Source organism: Orycteropus afer, unplaced genomic scaffold (assembly GCF_000298275.1).
Source record: "Orycteropus afer afer isolate SDZICR_OR568_19922 unplaced genomic scaffold, OryAfe1.0 scaffold00035, whole genome shotgun sequence".
Taxonomy (NCBI): domain Eukaryota; kingdom Metazoa; phylum Chordata; class Mammalia; order Tubulidentata; family Orycteropodidae; genus Orycteropus; species Orycteropus afer.
Genome location: NW_006921622.1, coordinates 16999234 through 17020607, shown reverse-complemented (window position 1 = coordinate 17020607; position 21374 = coordinate 16999234). Strand labels below are relative to the sequence as shown.

General features: G+C 38.5%; 1 protein-coding gene across 1 annotated transcript in view; it reads right to left on the bottom strand.

Moving 5' to 3' along the window:
* The window catches only part of MYO3A (myosin IIIA), a 360696-nt gene that overhangs the window by 70095 nt on the left and 269227 nt on the right, over positions 1-21374 (bottom strand). Inside the window, exons 24-28 of the mRNA XM_007936415.2 lie at positions 21120-21325; positions 14713-14824; positions 7206-7368; positions 4621-4744; positions 112-1018 (exon numbers count right to left, since the gene is read on the bottom strand). Of these exons, the coding sequence (XP_007934606.1) occupies positions 112-1018; positions 4621-4744; positions 7206-7368; positions 14713-14824; positions 21120-21325 (1512 nt within the window). The remainder of the gene's footprint in view (positions 1-111; positions 1019-4620; positions 4745-7205; positions 7369-14712; positions 14825-21119; positions 21326-21374) is intronic.

Here is a 21374-nt window from a genome sequence, read left to right as displayed (position 1 = left end):
TCTTATTAAAAGTTTCAGAGTTTCTTAAAAGCAGGTGAGACAATCATTTATTCAGTTACTGCATAGTAACTTCTATGAGCTTCTTACTAGTGAATAAATTTATTAACGTACCTGTTTTGAAAAAGTTGCCAAATCACATGCTTCTTTTTCTGAAATTGCTTTTGAGTCTTGGCCATCCCTTATCTTGATATTACAGGTGTCCTCATCTTTCTTGGGACAAGAATATAAACTGTGAGTGTGTCCTGCTACCTCTGTAGTTGCTGCAACAATTCCTTGATTCTTAAAAGATGAGGTTGTCCCATCCTTCCTTAATTGCTGCCTTTTCTTATAACCCCTGTATTTGCTTTGAATGAACATTGCTGCCTTATCTTCTTCCAGGTCCTGTGTCATTTGCTCACCCTGCCTCTCTTTGACCATCCCATGCCTCTGATGGCTTTTCTCGTGGCTGCATACTGATGCATTCTGGGTAACCACAGATGTCTTCTTTTCTTTTTCTGTGCTATTTGCATTTTGATAAATTGACCTTTCGCTAAGGGTAGGTTCCAAAGTGCTTTTAAACGAAGGCTGCTTAGTCCCGTTCTTGGCTGACCAAAGCCCTGAGTAGTTTGGCTTTTGTGATGTGCCCTTCCTTTCTAGATATGTCGTTTTTGAGTCTTCAAAACTTCTTTCCTCAGTGTACCTCTGATAGTAACTCTGGATAACAGCATCCTCTTTCTCTGCTTTCCTTATCTTAGTGCCCTCTTCCAGGTCTTTGATAGACTTCTGTTTGGGACTCAATTCTGCCCAAGAATGCCCAACCAGACACAATTCTTGCTTAGCCTCTTCCTCATATATGTTGTTCACTTTTTTCTGCATTTGATAGCCTCTGTTGTTACTCTCCACAGCATTAGTAGCTTCTTCTGTAGCTTTAAAAGTAGAACTCTTCACTACAGATGTATTTCCTTTATTATTTGGAGCCGGGATGAATGTTTCTTTAGTAGAGATTATGTTTTCTGTTTGTTTCTTCAAAAAAGAATCCCTGTGTAAAACATACTGCATCTGAATATATGGTACCAAAGTAAAACTTATTAACTCTTGGCAATAGCTATGTATTACATAATGTTGGAAGAAAAGCAAAACGCACAAAAAGCTCAAAATAAAAAATTATCAAGTAACATTAATCACACACTTCTAAAAATGTTCTTTCTAGCAACTACTAGGGAGCTCTGGTGGCACAGTGCCTAAGGCATTGGACTGCTAACCAGAAGGGTGGTGGTTCAAACCCACCAGCCACTCCTCGGAAGGAAGACCGAGTATTCTATTTCTGTAGAGATACCACCTCAGAAACCCAAGGAGGAGTCGCCATGAGTCAAATTGACTCCATAGCAGTGAGTTTGGTTTTTTTGGTTTAGCAATAACTGAAATGGCTAGTGAAATAACGGGAAAACTAGTTTCAACTTAAAATATGAACTATCCTAGCATTTGAATAACCATGCCATTATTTAAATGAGGTATCAAAATCCTAAAAATTTAATCTTTTAAAAATAAACCCCTTTTAAAACAAAGTAACTATGGTGAAGAGATGTAGTGAAAAGCACATCTAGATCTGAGATCAGTAAACTGGGTCTGTTTACTAGGCTGACATTTTGTACTTTAATAAACACCAAGTCTACTGATCATAGCAAAGGTCTTAGAAAATTAATATGAAAACAGGGTTACTGCTATGGTTCATGATCATATAATGCTGTAGCCTCAAATTTCACAGTTGGTACTTTACTAATATCCTCCCCAAATGATTTTCCCTTAACTTGAAGATAAGATCTCTTCAAGATTTTTTTTTTTTCCCCCAGCCAAAGGCAAAATCCTCACATGAGCAAACTAGCCCTAAAAAGGGTGTCAAGATGGAGTTGGAAAGTTATAACCTGACAACACCCTGGCATGCTAATACCTCTCACTGCTATGTGGGGGGCTTTCTGATGAATAGTTTTTATCTTGAACCAGGAAAGCCATGGGAAAGCTTTTCACTTGTCCTATCTGTTTTCAAAGGACTGTGTCAGGCTCCTCCCTTCTCCAACCATTCTCCCATCTCTGAGCTTCCCCTTGATCTGTACTTGTATTTCTTTTATGCCTGACTTTGTGGTCTACCAGTCCAATCAACATCAAATTCCCTTCCAACACCAAAGTAGAGATGGTTTATTTACACTTGTGTTCCCTGATATGGATCCTGTACATAGTCCCTAAAAACCCACTGCCATCGAGTTGATTCCAACTCATAGTGATCCCAGAAGACACAGCAGAACTGCTCCATGGAGTGTCTGGTGAATTTGAACTGCTGATCTTTCAGTTAACAGCCAAGCTCTTGACCACTGTGCCATCAGAGCTCCATAAAGGATACTTAATAAATAAACATCTGCTAAATTGAAAGCTAATATCAGATGTCCTTAGAATCAAGGTGTTAGCAAATGACTTAATTGAACATTATACTTCCTTATTAAATTTTTCTTTATTACTCTTAATATCTATAAGTAGAAAACTCTATAAGTAATAATTTCTAGAAGTAGTAAAATTAGTCTGTCTTTCCATTTGTAACTAGGGTTTGTATTTCTCTCAGACCCCTGAAGAATAGGAGTCACAGATAACACTCACCTTCCCGCTTGTGAGGCCAGTATGTGGCCTTTTTGAAATTTGCTGGACTGTTTTGCAAGTAGGGGAACAACATTTCTCATTTGGATCCTTTCAGGCAAAGACAAAGACCATACATATGGGTCTATGAATACACACAGAAAGGTCTGAAAACACCAAGTGCCTCTACGCTTCAGATAAACACTTACGTTTTTTAAATAAGGAATTAAGGTTGACCTGAGTGATAAAGGGAGAGTGTGGGTGAAGGTGAGGGGAAGAGATGGCAAAGAAACCAAGGGAGTTGAGATAATCTATGGGACCAGTACTGCATGAAAGAACAGAAGTGTGTGTGTGTGTGTGTGCGCGCGCGCGCATGTGTGTAGGAGAGAAGAGGGTGCCATATGTCTTCTATACCAATCCCTCACCCTTGCCACGTCCAGTTCTGATGTTAAAGACAAGGGCTGGGGTTTGGACTAGAATGATGTTTGTCTTCCTAGAGCACCACCTACTCATCTTTCAGTCACTCCTTAGGCAAAATCTAGACATTTTCCCTACCCCTGATACCTACCAAGGATCCTAGTGGTGCGATGAATAAGCACTTGGCTGATAATGGAAAGGTTGGAGGTTCAAACCCATCACCAACTCCATGGAAGAAAGATGTGGTAGTCTGCTTCTGTAAAGATCACAGCCATGGAAACTCCATGGGGCAGTTCTACCTGGTCCTACAGGATGAGTCAAAATTGACTCAAAGGCAATGGGTTTGGTTTTGGTTTAGAATGCCTACCAACTAAGGCAGGGTTCCTTCTCCACATCCCTACTGAACTTTTGTATATTTTGAAAACCGGTTTAGGAGCTCTGGTGGTGTAGCATGTAAGGTACTTGGCTGCTAACCAGAAGGCTGGCAGCTCAAATCCATCAGCTGTTCTTTAGGAAGAAGATGAGGCAATCTACCTCAGCAAAGATTTACAGCCTTGGAAACCTAGTGGGGGTTGCTGTAAGTCAGAAAACAACTCAATGGCAGTGAGTTTTTCTAACAAATTTATCCCATTTTATTAGAATCATGATTTATCTTATTTCTTTTCCATGATTCTGTGAGCACTTTGATGATAAGGACTTGGTTTTATTGACCTACATGTCTCCACTATCTAGCATAAAGGTGACTGAATGAATGAATTCAGGATGATCTACTAACATGCACCTGGAGACATAGGTATGGGGGCTCTGGAAAAGAAAGTACAGCTAGTGATTACGACATAAGGGGAAAACGGCATATTGGTTACTAAGGCCATGGAAATGAACAAGAGAGGCCAAAGAGATTATATAGGTGTGGAGGAGGATTTGGATGTGGGGAGAGGGGAAGAATCCAGCAAAGAACACCCAGAATTAGGAGTGGAAATGTAAAGAATAATTGGCAGAAGCCAAGTGTCATGGAATGGATTGTGTCTTCCAAAATTATATACCAAAGTCCTGGCCCCCATATAGAATGTGGCCCTGCTTGGAAAGAAGATTTTCCTTGTTATGTTAATTAGGCCATAACTGAGTACCGTGGGTCCTAAACCTAATCACTTCTGAGTTATAAAAAGAGCAGAATAGACACAGAGGCACACACAGCAGGGAAGCAGATGTCAAAGGATGTCAAAGGATGTCAAGGGATGCCAAGGAATGACTAGGCGCTCCCATGGCTACTCACAAGGAAAGTCCTCACCCTAGAGCCCTCAACTGTAAAACAACAAATTAGTGTTCTTTAAGGGTAACCACTTATATTATTTCTGTTACAGAAGCACTAGACTACTAAGACATCAAGAAAGATAAAACTTTAGAAAGGAAATTGTGTTCATTAGTGTGAAATGCCAGTGAACTCCCAAATAGGATAGAGAACACAAAAGTGGTCCGGTGCTCACTGACATTTGATGCATCAGTTTTAGGAAACTGGTTAGACTGTGAACGTTATCCTGTGACTCAACACATTTAAAAAAAAGTCTGTATGTCAAAATGGTATAAGAAGAAACATCACTATACCTTTTATTTTCAAAGTTTTTCTTATAGTCAAAGTCTTGTTCAGGAGTCTGAGTAGTTGTTACTGCTGTGTTTTTCGTGTTCACAATTTCTTTTTTATGCTTCCTGAGTAAATGTCTTCTCACAGCTGAAACATACAGTGCACATATAATGACAGTGCTAATCATAATAAAGGAACATTACTTAAATGAATATAAGCAAGGTTTTCTTTTATACATACATATGTGTATACACACACACACACACACACACACACAGGAGCTCTGGTGGTGTAGTGCCTAAGGCATTTGACTGGTAACCGGAAGGCTGGCAGTTCAAACACACCGGCCACTCCTAGGAAGGAAGACTGAGCAATCTACTTCTGTAGGGTATATAGATGTGACCATCAATAATTGTTAAAGAGGAAAATGGAAGTAAAACCCCAAAGATAACAGGTTCATAAAAAATAAGGAAATCATATGAGACTCTTCCAGATGACAAGCTATAATAACAAAACAGCTAACACACTTTTCATACTAAGGACAGTACTAAGAAGAAACTCAAATAATAGAGATGGACTAAGTTGACCAAGACAAAGTGTACTTATTTGCTTAGAATTTGCAAAGAAATATTTTCTTTTCACCTTCTGCATTTTCATTCAACTTTTTCAGCTCTTCCCAGGAGAAAACCATTACCATCTAAGTATAGGTTTTGGCCTTTTGGTCACTTACTATTGAGGCCAGATATATTTCAAAATTCAGATTTTTTTTTTTTAAATATTAAGAAGATAATATAGGGTACACATCATGTATTCCATAACATTCAGAATAACACTATATTCTATACTATATGTTCTGTAACATATAGTAGATGCTGAAGCAGCATCCCATAATCAAGCATGAATGTTTCTGCAGACAACACAGAATGTTTTTACTAAGATGGATAAATAAAGGGCTACAAATACCCTCACTTTATATGAGGTTATGATTCACTGCTAAATAAGTTATGAAAAATCTATCTTCAGAGCTTTATGAATTTGGAATTGTGCCTAGGATTCTCTTAGATACCAAACATCAGGGTTTGCATTTTGATGTCTGATGGTAGTGAGAAGTTACCAAAAACCAAATCAAACTCACTGTCATCGAGTCGAGGCCGACTCATAGTGATTCCCATTGGGTTTCTGAGGTGGTAAATCTTTACAGAAATGGACTGCCCCATCTTCCTTCTGCAGAGCAGCTGGTAGGGTTGAACCACCAACTTTCTGGTTAGCAGTCAAATGCCTTAGGCACTATACCACCAGAGCTTTAGGTTAAGGGCTTAAAATTCCAAAAGAGATGATGGTGATTCATTACTAATGGGCAGAATTGTGACTGGAAGGTGAATTTCTTGAGTATTTCTCAGCTATTCTGTGCACCATGTCAATGTTCTTTAGAATGCAGGTAATAAACCATTAGTAGATCGTGAAATTTATTTGTTGTTGTTGTTGTTGTTGTTATGTGTTGTCGAGTCGGCCCCGACTCATAGTGACCCCTCCTTGGGTTTCTGAGGCAGTTATCACTACGGAAGTAGGATTGCCCAACCTTCCTTCTGAGGAGTGGCTGGTGGGTTTGAACCGCCAGCCGTCTGGTTAGCAGGCAAGTGTCTTAGCCACTATGCTACCAGAGCTCCCGAAATTTATTTAGTGCGTCAAATATAACATCTGAAAAAGAAGTGGAATGGACTGCAATAAAAAACCTTGAAATACACTGCTTGTAGTATCTATGTGTATCAGGTTATGAAGGAAAATATATGTATTTTTTTATTATGGCTATTTAGTCAAAAATTTTTGAAAGACACTGTACTAGGCCATTCTAGGTTCTAAATTTAGTTTCTTATAGAAAAATAGAAAGTGGAATCCAAAATCCTTTTTAATAATTAATAAATTTTAATAAAAACTTAATGTGAAGCATGACTATATAAATATTATTTCCCTTCAGTTAACAAAAAGAAATGGATGCCCTTTAATAATATGAGCTTTAATTAAATTGTCAAAAACTATGACAAGGGTAACCTTTCAAATAAAATAGGAAAATCCTTATTGTCCACTGAGTTATAATAATGATTCTGAAAGTATATAATTAATTCAATCACTTGCTATATCTTGCATAATAGGTAAAATGTGCTTTGTTAATAATTGACAGAAAGTTGTATAATTAAATTGTTTTATTTAAAACATAACATTTCTTCAAGTACTAAAAGTGTCAATCACTGAAATAATCTGATTAGATTTAGTTTAGAGAAAGCATCAAGGCAACATAGTCTAGAATGAAACACAAAAGCCATATAAGAATGGGAGATTTGGACCTAAGAAGCACTATAAGATTTGACTTCATATCATATCTAAATATAACACTGAAAGAGTCCTTGAGTGGCACTAAAGGTAAAGTGCTCAACCACTAGCCAAAAGGTTGGTGGTTTTAACCCACCCAGAGGTGCCTTGGGAAACAGGCCTGGCAGTCTGTTTCTGAAAGCTCCAGCCTGGAAAACCCTATGGAGCACACATGAGGATGATTCAGGGACAACAAACATAACATGATAACTTGTTACACTGTAAGATGGTAGGTGATTACCTGATTGTATTATCATAGCACTTGTTTTCCTTTTCTCTTGTATTTTATGATACCTTCTTGCACCCAAGAATCCTCTGACACAGGCTTGAATCAAAATAACCTTGTCAATGGTTTCCTTTCTCATTAAATTTAACTGCTCCACATGATAATATTTAAGAAACACCTTAAAAGAATTAAAAGACAATACAAATGAAACTATGGCACCTAAAGGGGAAAGAGTCATGAGCTGTGCTTTGAGGAAATGACTGTCTTCTAAATCTTTTCAGAGTTTGGCAATCACTAACTTTTACTTCTTTGGCCTGGATATTGGTACCTCTCTCTCTCTCACTGCCGTTGAATGGGATCCGACTCATAAAGATCCCTCCTTGGGTTTCCGAGGTAGTACCACTACAGAAGTAGATTGTCCAACCTTCTTTCTGAGGAGTGGCTGGTGGGTTCGAACCACCAACCTTCTAGTTAGCAGTGAAATGCCTTAGGCACTACATCACCAGAGCTCCCGGATATTGGTATAGCAGTATAGATTTTCATGCTTGAAGAAAATCTCTCTTTGAGAAAGAATGCAGAAAATGGTAGTCATACTTTCTACTTTAACTATAGGTTTTGTTGGTAACTATAGGTTTTGTTGGGAGCTCTGGTAGCACAGTGCCTAAAGCACTTGACTGCTAACCAGAAGGCTGGTGGTTCAAACCCACCAGCCACTCCTGGGAAGGAAGATGGGGCAATCTACTTCCATAGTGATACTGCCTTGGAAACCCAAGGAGGGGTTGCTATGAGTTGGGTCCAACTTGACAGCACATAACAACAACAACACAGGTTTTATTGGCTGAATCAATAAGATTGGAGTGGAGGAGGCTGAGCTCTTTTAATCTAAGTTTTGTCATAGTAGACTCTGAGGAAAGCTAACTTTTATGATTTAATTTTTAAAAAAGACAATAATATTTTCCAAATCTAAAGAGTAATTATAGCAGAGCTCTGGTGGTGCTGTGGTTAAGGCATTGGGCTGCTAACCAAAAGGTTGGTGGTTTCAACTACCAGCTGCTCCATGAGAGGAAAGATGAGGCAGTTTGTTTCTGTAAAGATTTACAGCCTTGGAAACCCAATGGGGGTTGCTAAAAGTCAGAATCAACTCAATGGCAGTCAGTGGGTTTGGTTTTTTGGTTTAAAGGTAATTATAATTATTTTAATTTACTCATTAAACATTTATTGAGACCTACTATATGTCCTTATCTGCTGGGAATTCAATAAGGCAGAGGTACTGTCCTGGTGTTGCTGCTGTTGGTAGGCGCTGGAAAGTTGGTTCGGACTCATAGCGAACCTATATACAACAGAATGAAACACTGCCTGGTCCTGTGTCAACGTCACAATCACTGCTATGTTTGAACCCATTGATACAGCCACTGTTTTCACTTCATCTCATTGAGAGTCCTCTTTTTTCCTGACCCTCCACTTCACCAAGCATGATGTCCTTTTCCAGGGACTGTTCCCTCCTGATAGCGTGTTCCAAGTACATGAGAGGAAGTCTCACCATTCTAGCTTCTAGGGAACATTCTGACTGCACTACTTCCAAGACAGATTTGTTCATTCTTCTGGTAGTCCATGGAATATTTTTCACTCAGCAGTCAAATGCCTTAGTCACTATGCCACCAGAGCTCCCCCATAACTCATAATTCATTTTTCTTCAGTCTTCCTTATTCACTGTCCAGCTTTTGCATGCATATGTTGTTGTTGCTATGTGTCGTCAAGTCGGACCCGACTCATAGCGACCTCTCCTTGGGTTTTCAAGGCAGTTATCACTATGGAAGTAAATTGCCCAACCTTCCTTCCAAGGAGTGGCTGGTGAGTTTGAACCACCAGCCTTCTGGTTAGCAGTCAAGTGCCTTAGGCAGAGTGACTGAAAATACCAAGGCTTGGGTCAGGGACACCTCAGTCTTCAAAGTGACATCTTTGCTTTAAAAAGGTGTTTTGCAGCAGATTTGCCCAATGCAATCTGCTGTTTTATTTCTTGACTGCTGCTTCTGTGGGTGTTGACTGGATCTAAGTAAAATGAAGTCCCTGACAATTTTAATATTTTCTCTGTTTATTGTAACACTGCTTATTGGTCCAGTTGTGAGGATTTTTGTTTTCTTTATGCTGAAGTGTAATCCACATTGATCTTCATTGGTAAGTGCTTCAAGTCATCTTCACTTTGAGTAAGTGAAGTTGAGTCATCTGCATATTGAAGGTTATTAATGAGTGTTCTGCCATTCCTGATGCCATGTTCTTCATAGAGTCCAGCTTCTTGGATTATTTGCTCAGCATACAGATTGAATAAGTAGGGTAAAAGATACCCTGACACACCCCTTTCCTGATTTTAAACTACACAGTATCCCCTTGTACTGTTCGAATGATTGCCTCTTGGTCTATATACAGGTTAAACATGAGCACTATTAAGTGTTTTGGAATTCCCATTCTTTGCAATGTTATCCACAATTTCTCTTCATCCACAGAGTTGAATGCCTTTGTATAGTCAATAAAATACAGGTAAACATCTTTCTGGTATTCTTTGCTTTCAGCCAAGATCCATTTGACATTAGCAATGATATATCTCATTCCACATCCTCTTATGAAGCTAGCTTGAATTTCTAGCAGGCCACTGTTGATGTATTGCCACAATCATTTTTTTAAAATTATGTTCAACAAAATTTTACTTGCATGTGATATTAATGATATCGTTTGATAATTTCTGAATTCTGCTGCATCACCTTTCTTTGGAATGGGCACAAATATGGATCTCTTCCAGTTGGATGGCCAGGTAGATGTCTTCCAAATTTCTTGGCATAGAGCACTTCCAGCACTGTAATCATTTGTTGAAACATTTCAATTGGTATTCTATCAATTCCAATGCCTTCAGTGTATCTTGGACTTCTTCCTTCAATACCATCAGTTCTTGATCATATCCTACTTCCTAAAATGGCTGCCTGCTGACCAATTCTTTTCAGTACAGTGACTCTGTGTATTTCTTCCAGTTTCTTTTGATGCTTCCTGTGTTGCTCAATATTTTGCCCTTGTGTTGTTGTTGTTGTTGTTATGTGCTGTCAAGTTGGACCTGACTCATAGTGACCCCTCCTTGGGTTTCTGAGGCAGTATCACTACGGAAGTAGATTGCCCCATCTTCCTTCCCAGGAGTGGCTGGTGGTTTTGAACCACCAGCCTTCTGGTTAGCAGTCAAGTGCCTTAGCCACTAAGCTACCAGAACTCCCATTTTGCCCTTAGAGTCCTTTAATATTGCAACTGGGGGCTTGAAGTTTTCCTTCAGTTTTTCAGCTTGAAAAATGCCTTTCTGGTTTTCTAATTCTAGATCTTTGCATACTTCATTATAATACTTTACTTTGTCTTCTCAAGCTGCCTTTTGAAATCTTCTGTTCAGCTCTTTTACTTCATCATTTCTTCCATTCATTTTGTTGTTGTTATGTGCCCTTGAGTCAGACCCAACTCATACTGACCCCTCCTTGGGTTTCTGGGGCAGTATCACTATGGAAGTAGATTGTCCAACCTTCCTTCTGAGGAGTGGCTGGTGCATTTGAACCGCCAGCCCTCTGGTTAGCAGTCAAATGCCTTAGCACTATGCTACCAGAGCTCCTCTATATTCAAGAACAAGTTTCAGAGTCTCTGGGGACATCCATTTGGATTTTTCCTAATTTCCTGCCTTTTTCATGACCTTTTGCTTTCTTCATGTATGATGTCCTTGATGGTATCTCACGATTCATCTGGTCTTTGGTCACTGGTATTCATACACAAATCTATTCTTTAAATGGTCTCTAAATTCAGGTAGAATATACTCAAAGTCATTGGTTGGTTCTTGTGGATTTTTTTCTTCAGCTTCAACCTGAACTTGTACGTGAGCAATTGGTGGTCTGTTCAGTAGTCAGCCCCTGGCTTTGTTCTGACTGATAAAATCAAGCTTTTCCATTGTCTCTTTCCACAGATGTAGTTGATGTGATTTCTATGTATCCATCTTGCAAGGTATAAAAACCAAAACCAAACACACTGCCATCGAGTCAGACCCGACTCACAGTGACCCCTCCTTGGGTTTCTGAGGCGGTATCACTACAGAAATGGATTGCTCAACCTTCCTTCTGAGGAGTGGCTGGTGGGTTTGAACCACCAGCCTTCTGGTTAGCAGTCAAATGCCTTAGGCACTACGCCATGCTACCTGAACTCCTCTGCAAGGTTTATGTTATTGAAAAAAGGTGTAATTGAAAAAAGTTGTTTGCAATAAAGAAGTCATTTGCCTTGCAAAAATTTATCAGGTGATTTCCAGTGTCATTTCTATCACCAAGGCCATATTTTCTAACTACTGATAATTCTTCATTTCCAACTTTCACATTTCTATTACCACTAATTATCAATGCACCCTGATTGCCTGTTTGATCATTTTCAGACTATAGAAGTTGGTAAAACTCTTCAATTTCTTCATCTTTGGCATCGGTGGTTGGTGCATAAATTTGAATAACACGTCATTTTAACTGGTCTTCCCTGTAGATGTATGGATATTATCCTGTCACTGATAGTCCTGTACTTCAGGATAGATTTTGAAATGTTCTTTTGATGATAAATGCAATGCCATTCCTGTTCAATTTTTCATTTCTGGCATAGTAGACCATATATCTAATTGTCTGAGTCAAAATGGTTGATACCAGTCCATTTCAGCTCACTAACATGTAGCATATCAATTTTTAGGCATTTCATTTCATTTTTTGACAAATTTTCCTAGATTCAAACTTCATACATTCAATTATTAATCGATGTTTGCAGCTATTTCTTCTCATTTTGAGTCATGGCTACATCAGCAAATGAATACCTTGAAAGCTTTACTGCATCCATGTCATTAAAGTCAACTCTACTTCGAGGAGACAGCTCTTCCCTACTTGTATTTTGAGTGCCTTCCAACCTGAGGGGCCCATCTTCCAGCACTATAGCAGACAATGTTCTGCTGCTGTCCGTAGGGTTTTCACTGAATAACCTTTTTCTGAAGTCTGGAAGCTCTGCTGCAACCTGTGTACCATGGGTGACCCTTCTGGTATTTGAAATACTGGTGGCATAGCTTCCAGAATCTTAGCAACATGTAAGCCACCACAGTACGACAAACAAACAGACAAGTGGTGGATGCTGTCCTAATGGAGCACATTATGTTATCAGTGGAAAGAATAAGGCAGAAATGAGGTTACAGACAGAATTAATGAACTTTTTCACTAGACATAACTATCACTATAGAAAGGAGGGCTGCTTTAGGATAATTCTAAAATAAAAAAATGAATCTGAGCAAGAAAGGAGCCTGGAGTTGTGCTGATCACAGAGCTTTTAACCCTCCAGTAAAGAAATACTGCTTTTTTCCCCCCTTCTCCCTTCTCCTCTTTAAAGGCTAAATTTACTAGTAAAAGTCACCTCAAAGAGAATTTATTAAATCCACTAGGAAATTCACTTAAATTCAAATCAACACCTGAGTCATGAGACCTGGTAACCCTGATGGTAGAATTTTCATATCACTCCATTACTTGAAAGCCTGGCACCACCGGCAAATAGTTTAGCATTATTGGTTTTGAATGAATTTAGTTTTAATTTCTACAGGGCTCTAGACATTAATATATTTAGTTCATTCTGGTGTTGACAATTCATTTAAAATTCAATCTGTTTAAAAAGGTCATCATTTTTTTCTACATAGCATTAGAAATGTTTCTATATTAAATACTTTTATCCATCTTAATGAGTTGGAAAAGGTGAAGTGGAAAAATACAAATAACTTTAAAATGCTACTTAAATACCACACAGAATAGGAATGGCAAAGGGCCTTTTCACAAGTTAAAACTCCATTTGAAGCCGGGCATGTGTTTCAGACCATAAATCAAAATGTTTCAGTTTGATGAAATTCATCTTTGTGAGCATCTAAAAGAAAATGGTGTGAATAAAACACACACCTTTTCATGGACAGAATTTCCTCCTGCTAAGGATTAAATTGCTGTTGTTGTTATTTGCCGTCGAATCGGCCCCGACTCATAGCGACCCCTCCTTGGGTTTCCGAGGCAGTATCACTACGGAAGTAGGATTGCCCATCCTTCCTTCCGAGGAGTGGCTGGTGGGTTTGAACCGCCAGCCTTCTGGTTAGCAGTTAAGTGCCTTAGGCACTATGCTACCAGAGCTCCTAAGGATTAAATTAAATAGGAATTATTGAACATGTAGGATACTAAATATAAGATAGTCACTTCTAAAAATTCATAGTCATTTGAAAAAATTCCTTAAGTGGATACAAGACTAACTTCTCACTTGAACATTCTGACAAGTCTCTCCCACACCTCCTGCACCCAAGATGCAAATGATCCCTCCATATGAATTTCTCTGATGTGAAATTTCCTTTTCATTCTCTTCTGTGGTATGGCTGATTACAGTTATTCTTGAGTGGTCATTCTCCGAGTCTTTGCTTTAAATTACACCTCCCCCACAGTGACGCATTTAATGCACCCCTAAGACCTGTTACCCTGTTTATCTCCTTATGCTCATCTTGTAGTTCTATGAGGACATGTGAGAAACCCAATGGATGTTTCTCTAAGCATTCACCTGTCTTACTTCCATATTCAACATTGGTGATGATTTTTTACGTCATTCTCTAAAGGATTAAATGAACTAAGATTTCACAGGACTGCAAATCTAATTCATAAACACATTAATATCCAAATATCACAGACATTGAGTCAAATAATAATGGTAGATATTTTACTCAGATAAATTTCAAATTTACCACCGAAGCAGATTCAAGAATTAGGAGAACAAGAAAAACCGAATTCTACTTACATCATTATGATTCTCTACAGGTTTTATTTGATGAAGCTTTATACTTTTTAAAATGAATTTTCAGGTGGGGACCAGGTTTGCTGGTCCAATAGAGCCTGGTGAAACCACTGAGACTATGGCCCCTAGCTGCCCTTCAGGTCTGGGATTGAACCCACACCTGTGGTTTCCAGCCAAACAAAGAACAGGCAAGTGAGTTAAACATTTACCTCAAGTAGACACACACCCTGGAGAGAGCAATCATGGGAGAAGGAAGGGCTGCTTACGCACAGGGAGATAGCTCAGGGCGCAGAAGAGTATGGAGGGATGGACACTGGGAAGAGGTAACTATGGGGAGGAAGTGGGAGGGGAGCTGTTGCATTGTAAATTTTGGTCAATGACATGAGACAAAGTATATGTGAACTGCTGTATGAAAAGTGAATTTACTCTGTAAATCTTCACCCAAATCAAAATAAAAAAAAATAAATAAAATAAAATGAATCTTCAAGATACAGTTTTCTTGAATTTCTTTAAAGAAACCTTTAGGAACAGTAAAGGTTTTTTTTTTTCTTTTTTAATTTAATGAATTCATATCCCCTACTTTCAGCTACAGATTCAGTAAAATATTCATAGTAAAATATTACAGTTCTTAGTAAATCCAACATAGCTACTAAAATTTCTTTCTGAAATTACATGATAACATTACTTTTGTTTTTCCAAGAGCCCAATGTTCAAGACCAACTTCTTTCAAAATGGTGGCACAGGTGTCCGGGCTCACTGGGGGCTCTTCGTTCCACTTGTAGCAAAGAATGTAATACCTTAAAATGGGAAAAAAACTGATTAGTGTTGTACAAAAGTCTAACGTCTCAGGAACCTGATGGACATTGGGCAGATTTGTGCAGAGGAGAGGAAGGGACTACATAGGCTGAAGAGATGGGAATCCTGAAGTCATTCTCAGAATAACTCAGGAATAGATTGAATTCCAGACCCACACAAATCTGAATCAGTCTATTTGTGTCAATTTGAGTAGTTTCTCACTTCAATAATTGCTTTTCAACTCTTTTCACTGAAGTGTAAAACACTCCCTCATTCCCAAAACAAACACAAACAATATAACTTGGTGGGTTCTTAAAAACAAACTTTCTCTGGGTATTGAAAGCAAAAGTGGCAGAAGTGAAGAGAAAGCTTTTATTCCTGTTTTTACCTTCATGAAAACATTGGAAGCTGATTGTAAGATTAGGTGAAGGTGTTTAATTCTACCCAAATAAATATAACTAATATGAATTGATGATATTTGGCCTAACCATACATGTTACTTATCTCATTTAATGCTCACACCATATGTAGGGTAGAAACTATTACCATTACCTCTATTTACAGATGAGGAAATTGAAGCTCGACACTGACATAATGTAAGTTACTTTAAATAAAGCCACACATTCAACAAGTGACAGAGGTGGGATTCTACCCCAGGTGTTCTGAGGTCAAAGCATGTCTACTGACCTAGTTCACTAAACCCTTACTGTCGTCGAGTTGGATCTGACTCAGTGACCCCTCCTTCGGTTTCCGAGGTGGTATCTCTTCAGAAGTAGATTCCCCAATCTTTCTTCCGAGGAGTGGCTAGTGGATTTGAACTGCCAGCCTTCTTGTTAGCAGTCAAATGCCTTAGGTACTATACCACTGCCTTCAATAAGTTCTGGGTATGTTAGAACACTGCGAACCCAACAGTTGTGTATGGGTGCCTACTGGAAAAATGGAGCCAATTTAGGTGGCTTCATAGTATATTAGAGCTTAAATTCTAAAGCACTTGGTTTGTGGAAGGCTGTGGTCTACAGTGGGAGCCCTAATTCCATTTTGATGCTTAACATATGTTTTAGCCGCCATTTGAATTCTTTCTGACCCTTAAACCAACATTGTGGCTATGCATAGACAAGTTCCAAGACAAACCTAAGGAGGGGCAGTTTGTCCTCACAAAGACTGTGGTTGAAAGCAGAATATGCTCACACAAAGAACAAGGAAACTTGTCTGAGCACATCCTTTTCTGACTTAAATTACAGTTAGAGTCCTGGTATTATTTTGTAGCCACCTTGTGGCTATGACTAAGGCCCCATGGTCATGAGTCATATTGAGACCACCATCTAGCCAGGTAGTCAAGCCCCAGAACCAATGCTATAAGCCTTTTTAATCTTCAATTGTGTACATACTCCAGTCATGGTCCTTTTTCTACTTCTGCAGTCCTGCCTTCTACATTGATGAATTGATCTTTACCAACCATGACTTTGTGATGACTCCCTTTGTTTTCATTCATATATAACAAGCCCCATGGCTGTGACTCAGCAGACTCCATTCAGCTTTCTGTACTGTATGTACGTTAATGGTCTCCTTCATTCTAGATGATTGTCTTTGTTTTGTCTTTGTCCTGTGTAAGGCTTAATGACAGAGTCTTTATAGAAATGTTTGAACTTGGTCTCTTTTTCCATTATAACAGTGTAAGAGGCATTTGAAATAACTACAGTAACAACCCAGTCTCTTGTGCAAAGCAAGTTCATGTTTCTTTGTCACAGAACAGAAGAGTTTATCTGGCACAGAACAGACAAAGGGTCTGACGAGTTATGCCTCCTACTAGTAGGGCTAGTCAAAGGCTAATGCAGGACATAGGAGGGTTATTTAGTCCTATTAACATCTCCACAGGGCCTTTGCAAATCATTCTACTTTCCTAAGATTCTATGGCAATTTGGATGACAGCTTCCAAATTAGTGACAAAGAAAAGATTTAGCCTTTTATTTCTACCATTTTCTGTGTTAAGAGTACCTATTCACATGTTCTCTTTGTACTATTTTTTTTCCCCCTCTTCCTCATGTATCAGGTAACAATTTGTTTCTCTGCAATAACACAAACACCAATTCAAACCAGCTGCCATTGAGTCAATGCTGACTCATGGCGACCCCATGCGTTTCAGAGTAGAATTACACTCAGAGAGTCTTCAATGGCTGTGACCTTTTGGAAGTAGATCACCAGGCCTTTCTTTTGCAACATCTCTGGGTGGATTTGAACTGCCAGACTTTCAGTTAGCATCTGAGTGCTTAACTGTTTGTGCAACCCGGGGATCCTCTATGATGGCACAAGACTTTGAAATGCATTTTAAAATTTATTCTCATTTCTGACCTTTCAAATAAGCTACTGTGTTGTTGTTGTTGTTGTTATGTGCCATCCAGTCAGACCCAACTCATAGTGACCCTTCTTTGGGTTTCCGAGGCAGTATCACTACGGAAGTAGATTGCCCCATCTTCCTTCTGAGGAGTGGCTGATGGGTTTGAACCGCTAGCCTTCTGGTTAGCAGTCCAGGGCCTTAGGCATTATGCTATCAGAGCTCCCAATAAGCTACTATCAACTATAATATCATCTAGATGACAGATTTGGTTTTCTTTATGGTCCATACTGTGAAACCATGAATGCTTCTGAAAATATAAGTTTAACTTGGTATTCAAAGCTCTCTCTTCATAATTTTAACCCAACTGATTTTTCCATCTTTTGTCACTTCACTGAAGACCACTCTGCCAATCAAATCTACTCCAAGTCCCTTAAAAATGTAAGTAGATGATTGCCTTTAGCTTTTGACATACCAACCTGTACACTGAGAAAGACCCTTCCTGTGTTCCCCACAACAGTTCCCACTAGATCTCAGGATAAGTTTCCTCTTTTGATAAACTCTCTTATCAGCTCTCCTGGAGGTAGTCTCTCTCTTCCCTGAACTCTTACACTGCATGTACCATTTATTTGGGCTTTAGCATTCATTATTGTGGTGCTTTTATCTTTCTATTCTATGGTTTTCATAACTCCCACTAGACTGTCAAATTTCGAGGATCAAGTCAGTTTTTAAATTGTCTGTCACAATGCTTAGCACAGTGCCTTGTACATTAAAAAAAAATCACTTAAATTTAAGGTATTTATATTAATATCAGGAGCTCTGGTGGTACTGTGGTTAAGCATTGGGCTGCTATAACCAAAAGGTAAGTGGTTTGAACACACCAGCTCCATAGAGGAAGATGAAGTAATCTACTTCCGTGAAGATTTACAGCCTTGGAAACCTGATGGGGTTGCTATGAGTTGGAATAGACTCAACAGTAGTGGGATTTGGTTTAATATTAGTCTCATACGCATACTATTTATCTAAGCAATTTAAAGAGTTTTCTCCTAAAAAATGAAATATATGATAATAAGGTCAAATTTTAATTTCAGTTTGAAATCTGAAATTCCTTTGCATCAAGTCTTCTGAGTTACCTGCTTTCATGCACAGAATGGAGAATTTACCTATTGGCCAATAAAAATTTCAAGACTGTCTATTCTTAGTTTTGGATATAAAATTGAGTCTATGGGAAATGAAATCATGATTAAATGCTGGTTGTAATTCTGAACTCTAAAACGTGAGTTTTTAAAATCCGTCTTAAACTACTATTCAAACCAAAAACCAACTCACTGCCATCGAGTTGGACCCGACTCAGAGTGTCCCCTCTTTGGGTTTCCGAGGTGGTATCACTACGCAAGTAGATTGCCCAATCTTCCTTTCAAGGAGTGGCTGGTGGGTTTGAACCACCAGCCTTCTGGTTAGCGGTCAAATGTCTTAGGTACTACGCCACCAGAGCTCCTACATTACTATTAGAAATTTGCCAATATGAAAGTCACCATATTTATATATTTTTGGTTTCCATAATGGAAAAGAGGTAGTTTTCAAGGCATCCCAAACGAATACTTTTCTTTTTCCAGGTAAAAATGGAGCTTTGGTGGCATAGTAGTTAAAGTGCTTGGCTATGTATTAGAGCTTACATTTTAAAGCATACAGTTTGTGGAAGGCTGTGGTCTATAGTGGAGGCCCTAATTCTAATTTGAATCTTGACATAAGTTCAGCCATCATTTGAGTCCTAATTATTAAACCTGCAATGTGCCCATGCACAGACAAGTCCAGGACATACTTAGGGAGGGGCAGTTTTGCCCTCAGGAAGTGTGTAGTTGCAAGTAGATTATCCTCATACAAGCAACTACTGAATTTGCCTGGGTATGTCCTTATCTAATTTAAAGTTAGGGTCCTGGTATTGTCTTGTAGCCACCTTATGGCTATAATTTAAGTCCCATGGTCATGACTTAAACCCTGACCATGAAGTAGCTAGGTCATCAAGGCCCACAACCAATTCTATAACCCTGTTTAATCTTCAGTTATGTACGTATCCCAATCATGGTCCTTTCTCCACTTCTGTAATCTCGCCTATTAAAGAGATGAGTTGACCTGCCATCAATCATGATTTTGCAATGATTTCTTTTGTACTGTATCAAATATAATGAACATCATTATATACATATATATTTTTGTATATATACAAATACATCATATATCATACTGTCTACGCGAATACACAGAATTTCCAAGCTGATAACTTCTAGCCCCAATTAATAGTTAACTTATCTCTTGTGTACAAAATGTATTTTTTGGATATATACAAAAATATAATGAACACCATTTGGCTTCTGTACTGTCTACATACTGTTGGTTTCCCTCATCCTGGATGATTGTCTTTGTTCAGTCTAAAGCTTAATGAAAGGGTCTCTATAGAACAAGTTTGAACCTGGGGTCTCTTTTTTCCTAGCACAGCTGCTAAACAAAAGGTTAGTGGTTTGAACCCAACAGCTGCTCAAGGGAGAAAGAGGTAGTAGTTTCCTTCTGTAAAGATTTATAGCCTTGGAAACCCTACGGGGCAGATCTTCTCTACCGTACAGGGTCGCTATGAGTTGTAATCAACTCAATGGTAGATTTGGTTTTTGGTAAAGAAAAAAAAAAATCAAGAATTGCTGAAAATCTGAACAATTGCAGAAAAAACTAGAATGCTCATCACATGTAGTAAAAGTCTTGGTTATTCCAAGGAAAGCATGCTTGATATAATACTTCACAATTTCGGGAGGTGCAAGGGTTAGAAATCATATTTCATGTTCAAGTGGTAGCATTTCAGCACTCTGTTTTATCCTTAAAACTCTGCAAAAGGCCCAAGGATGTTATATATGGAGACTTCCTTAAAAACTAGGCTTCACCTGAAAGTTTTCACAGACTTCTTTTCACAATTAACAGAAATCCTAGAAATGATAAATTATCAGAAATATGGGCTTTTACACTATTAAATATATAAAGTATTGAATATCTGTATCACTTAAACTCACTGCCATTGAGTCTATCTGACTTATAGCAATTCCCACTGGGTTTCCAAGGCTGTTAATCTTTACAGAAACAGACTGCCTCGTGTTTCTTCCATGAAGCAGCTGGTGGGTTCAAACCACTGAGCTTCTGGTTAGCAGCCAAATGCCTTAACCATGACACCACAGAGCTCCTTATCCACACCACTACTAATGTTTTACTTAAAATGTATTTAGGATATAGCTTAATTCATTTTACATTAATTTCAAATATTAAAAAGAACACCTTATATCTAATTGTTTCTTTCTATCTTTTCAATAACCTTTGGAGGATCTATCTCATTTGATTCTTACAGCAATTCTATCAGGTAGTCACGGCAGATTTATTGAAAATAAATGAGGAAAACCACACAAGGAAAATGTGGTTCTGTATAGACCAGGATTTCTCAACCTCAACACTACTGACATTTTGAGCTGGATAATTCTTTCTTGTGAGGGTTGTCCTGTGCACTGTAAGATGTTTAGCAGTGTCCCTGGCCTCTACTCACTAGATGTCAGTAGCATCTCCCAACCTCAATTGTGAAAACCAAGTATGTCATTAAGGGGCAAAATTGCTCTTAGATGAGAATCACTGGTCTAGGACCATGAATACAAAGCAAACGGCAGAGTTAGGAGGAGAACCTAGATCATACAACACCTCAATCCAAAAGTTTGGGGCTTTGGGTCACACTGTCTAGCTAACACATTGAATTTTCAAGCTGATAACTTCTAGCCCCAATTAATAGTTAACTTGTCTCTTGTATACAAAATAATTTGCATGAACAAAATACCTCTCTCACTAACCACCTAAATAATTCTCTTTCCTACTTTATTTCCTATATTCTAATGAAAATTTTATGTAAACTGAAAACAGAAATAAAAAATAAATACACATACCGCTTTATAAAGTTAGCAAAAAGTATCCGATGTGAATATCCTAGTCTTCGAATTCTTGCTGTTTCCAAAATTCCCGTATAGCGGAGCTGAAGCAGAACTTTCTCTTTGTCATATTTCCTCGCCTGACGATCATTATTTGGTTTGATGCAGCGAACAAAATGAGGCTGGCCCACCACCATTTTTGATAGTAAATCCATTAGGGAATACTGTAATATGGAATGAAAGTAAATTTTCTAGTGTAGCACACAAAAACAT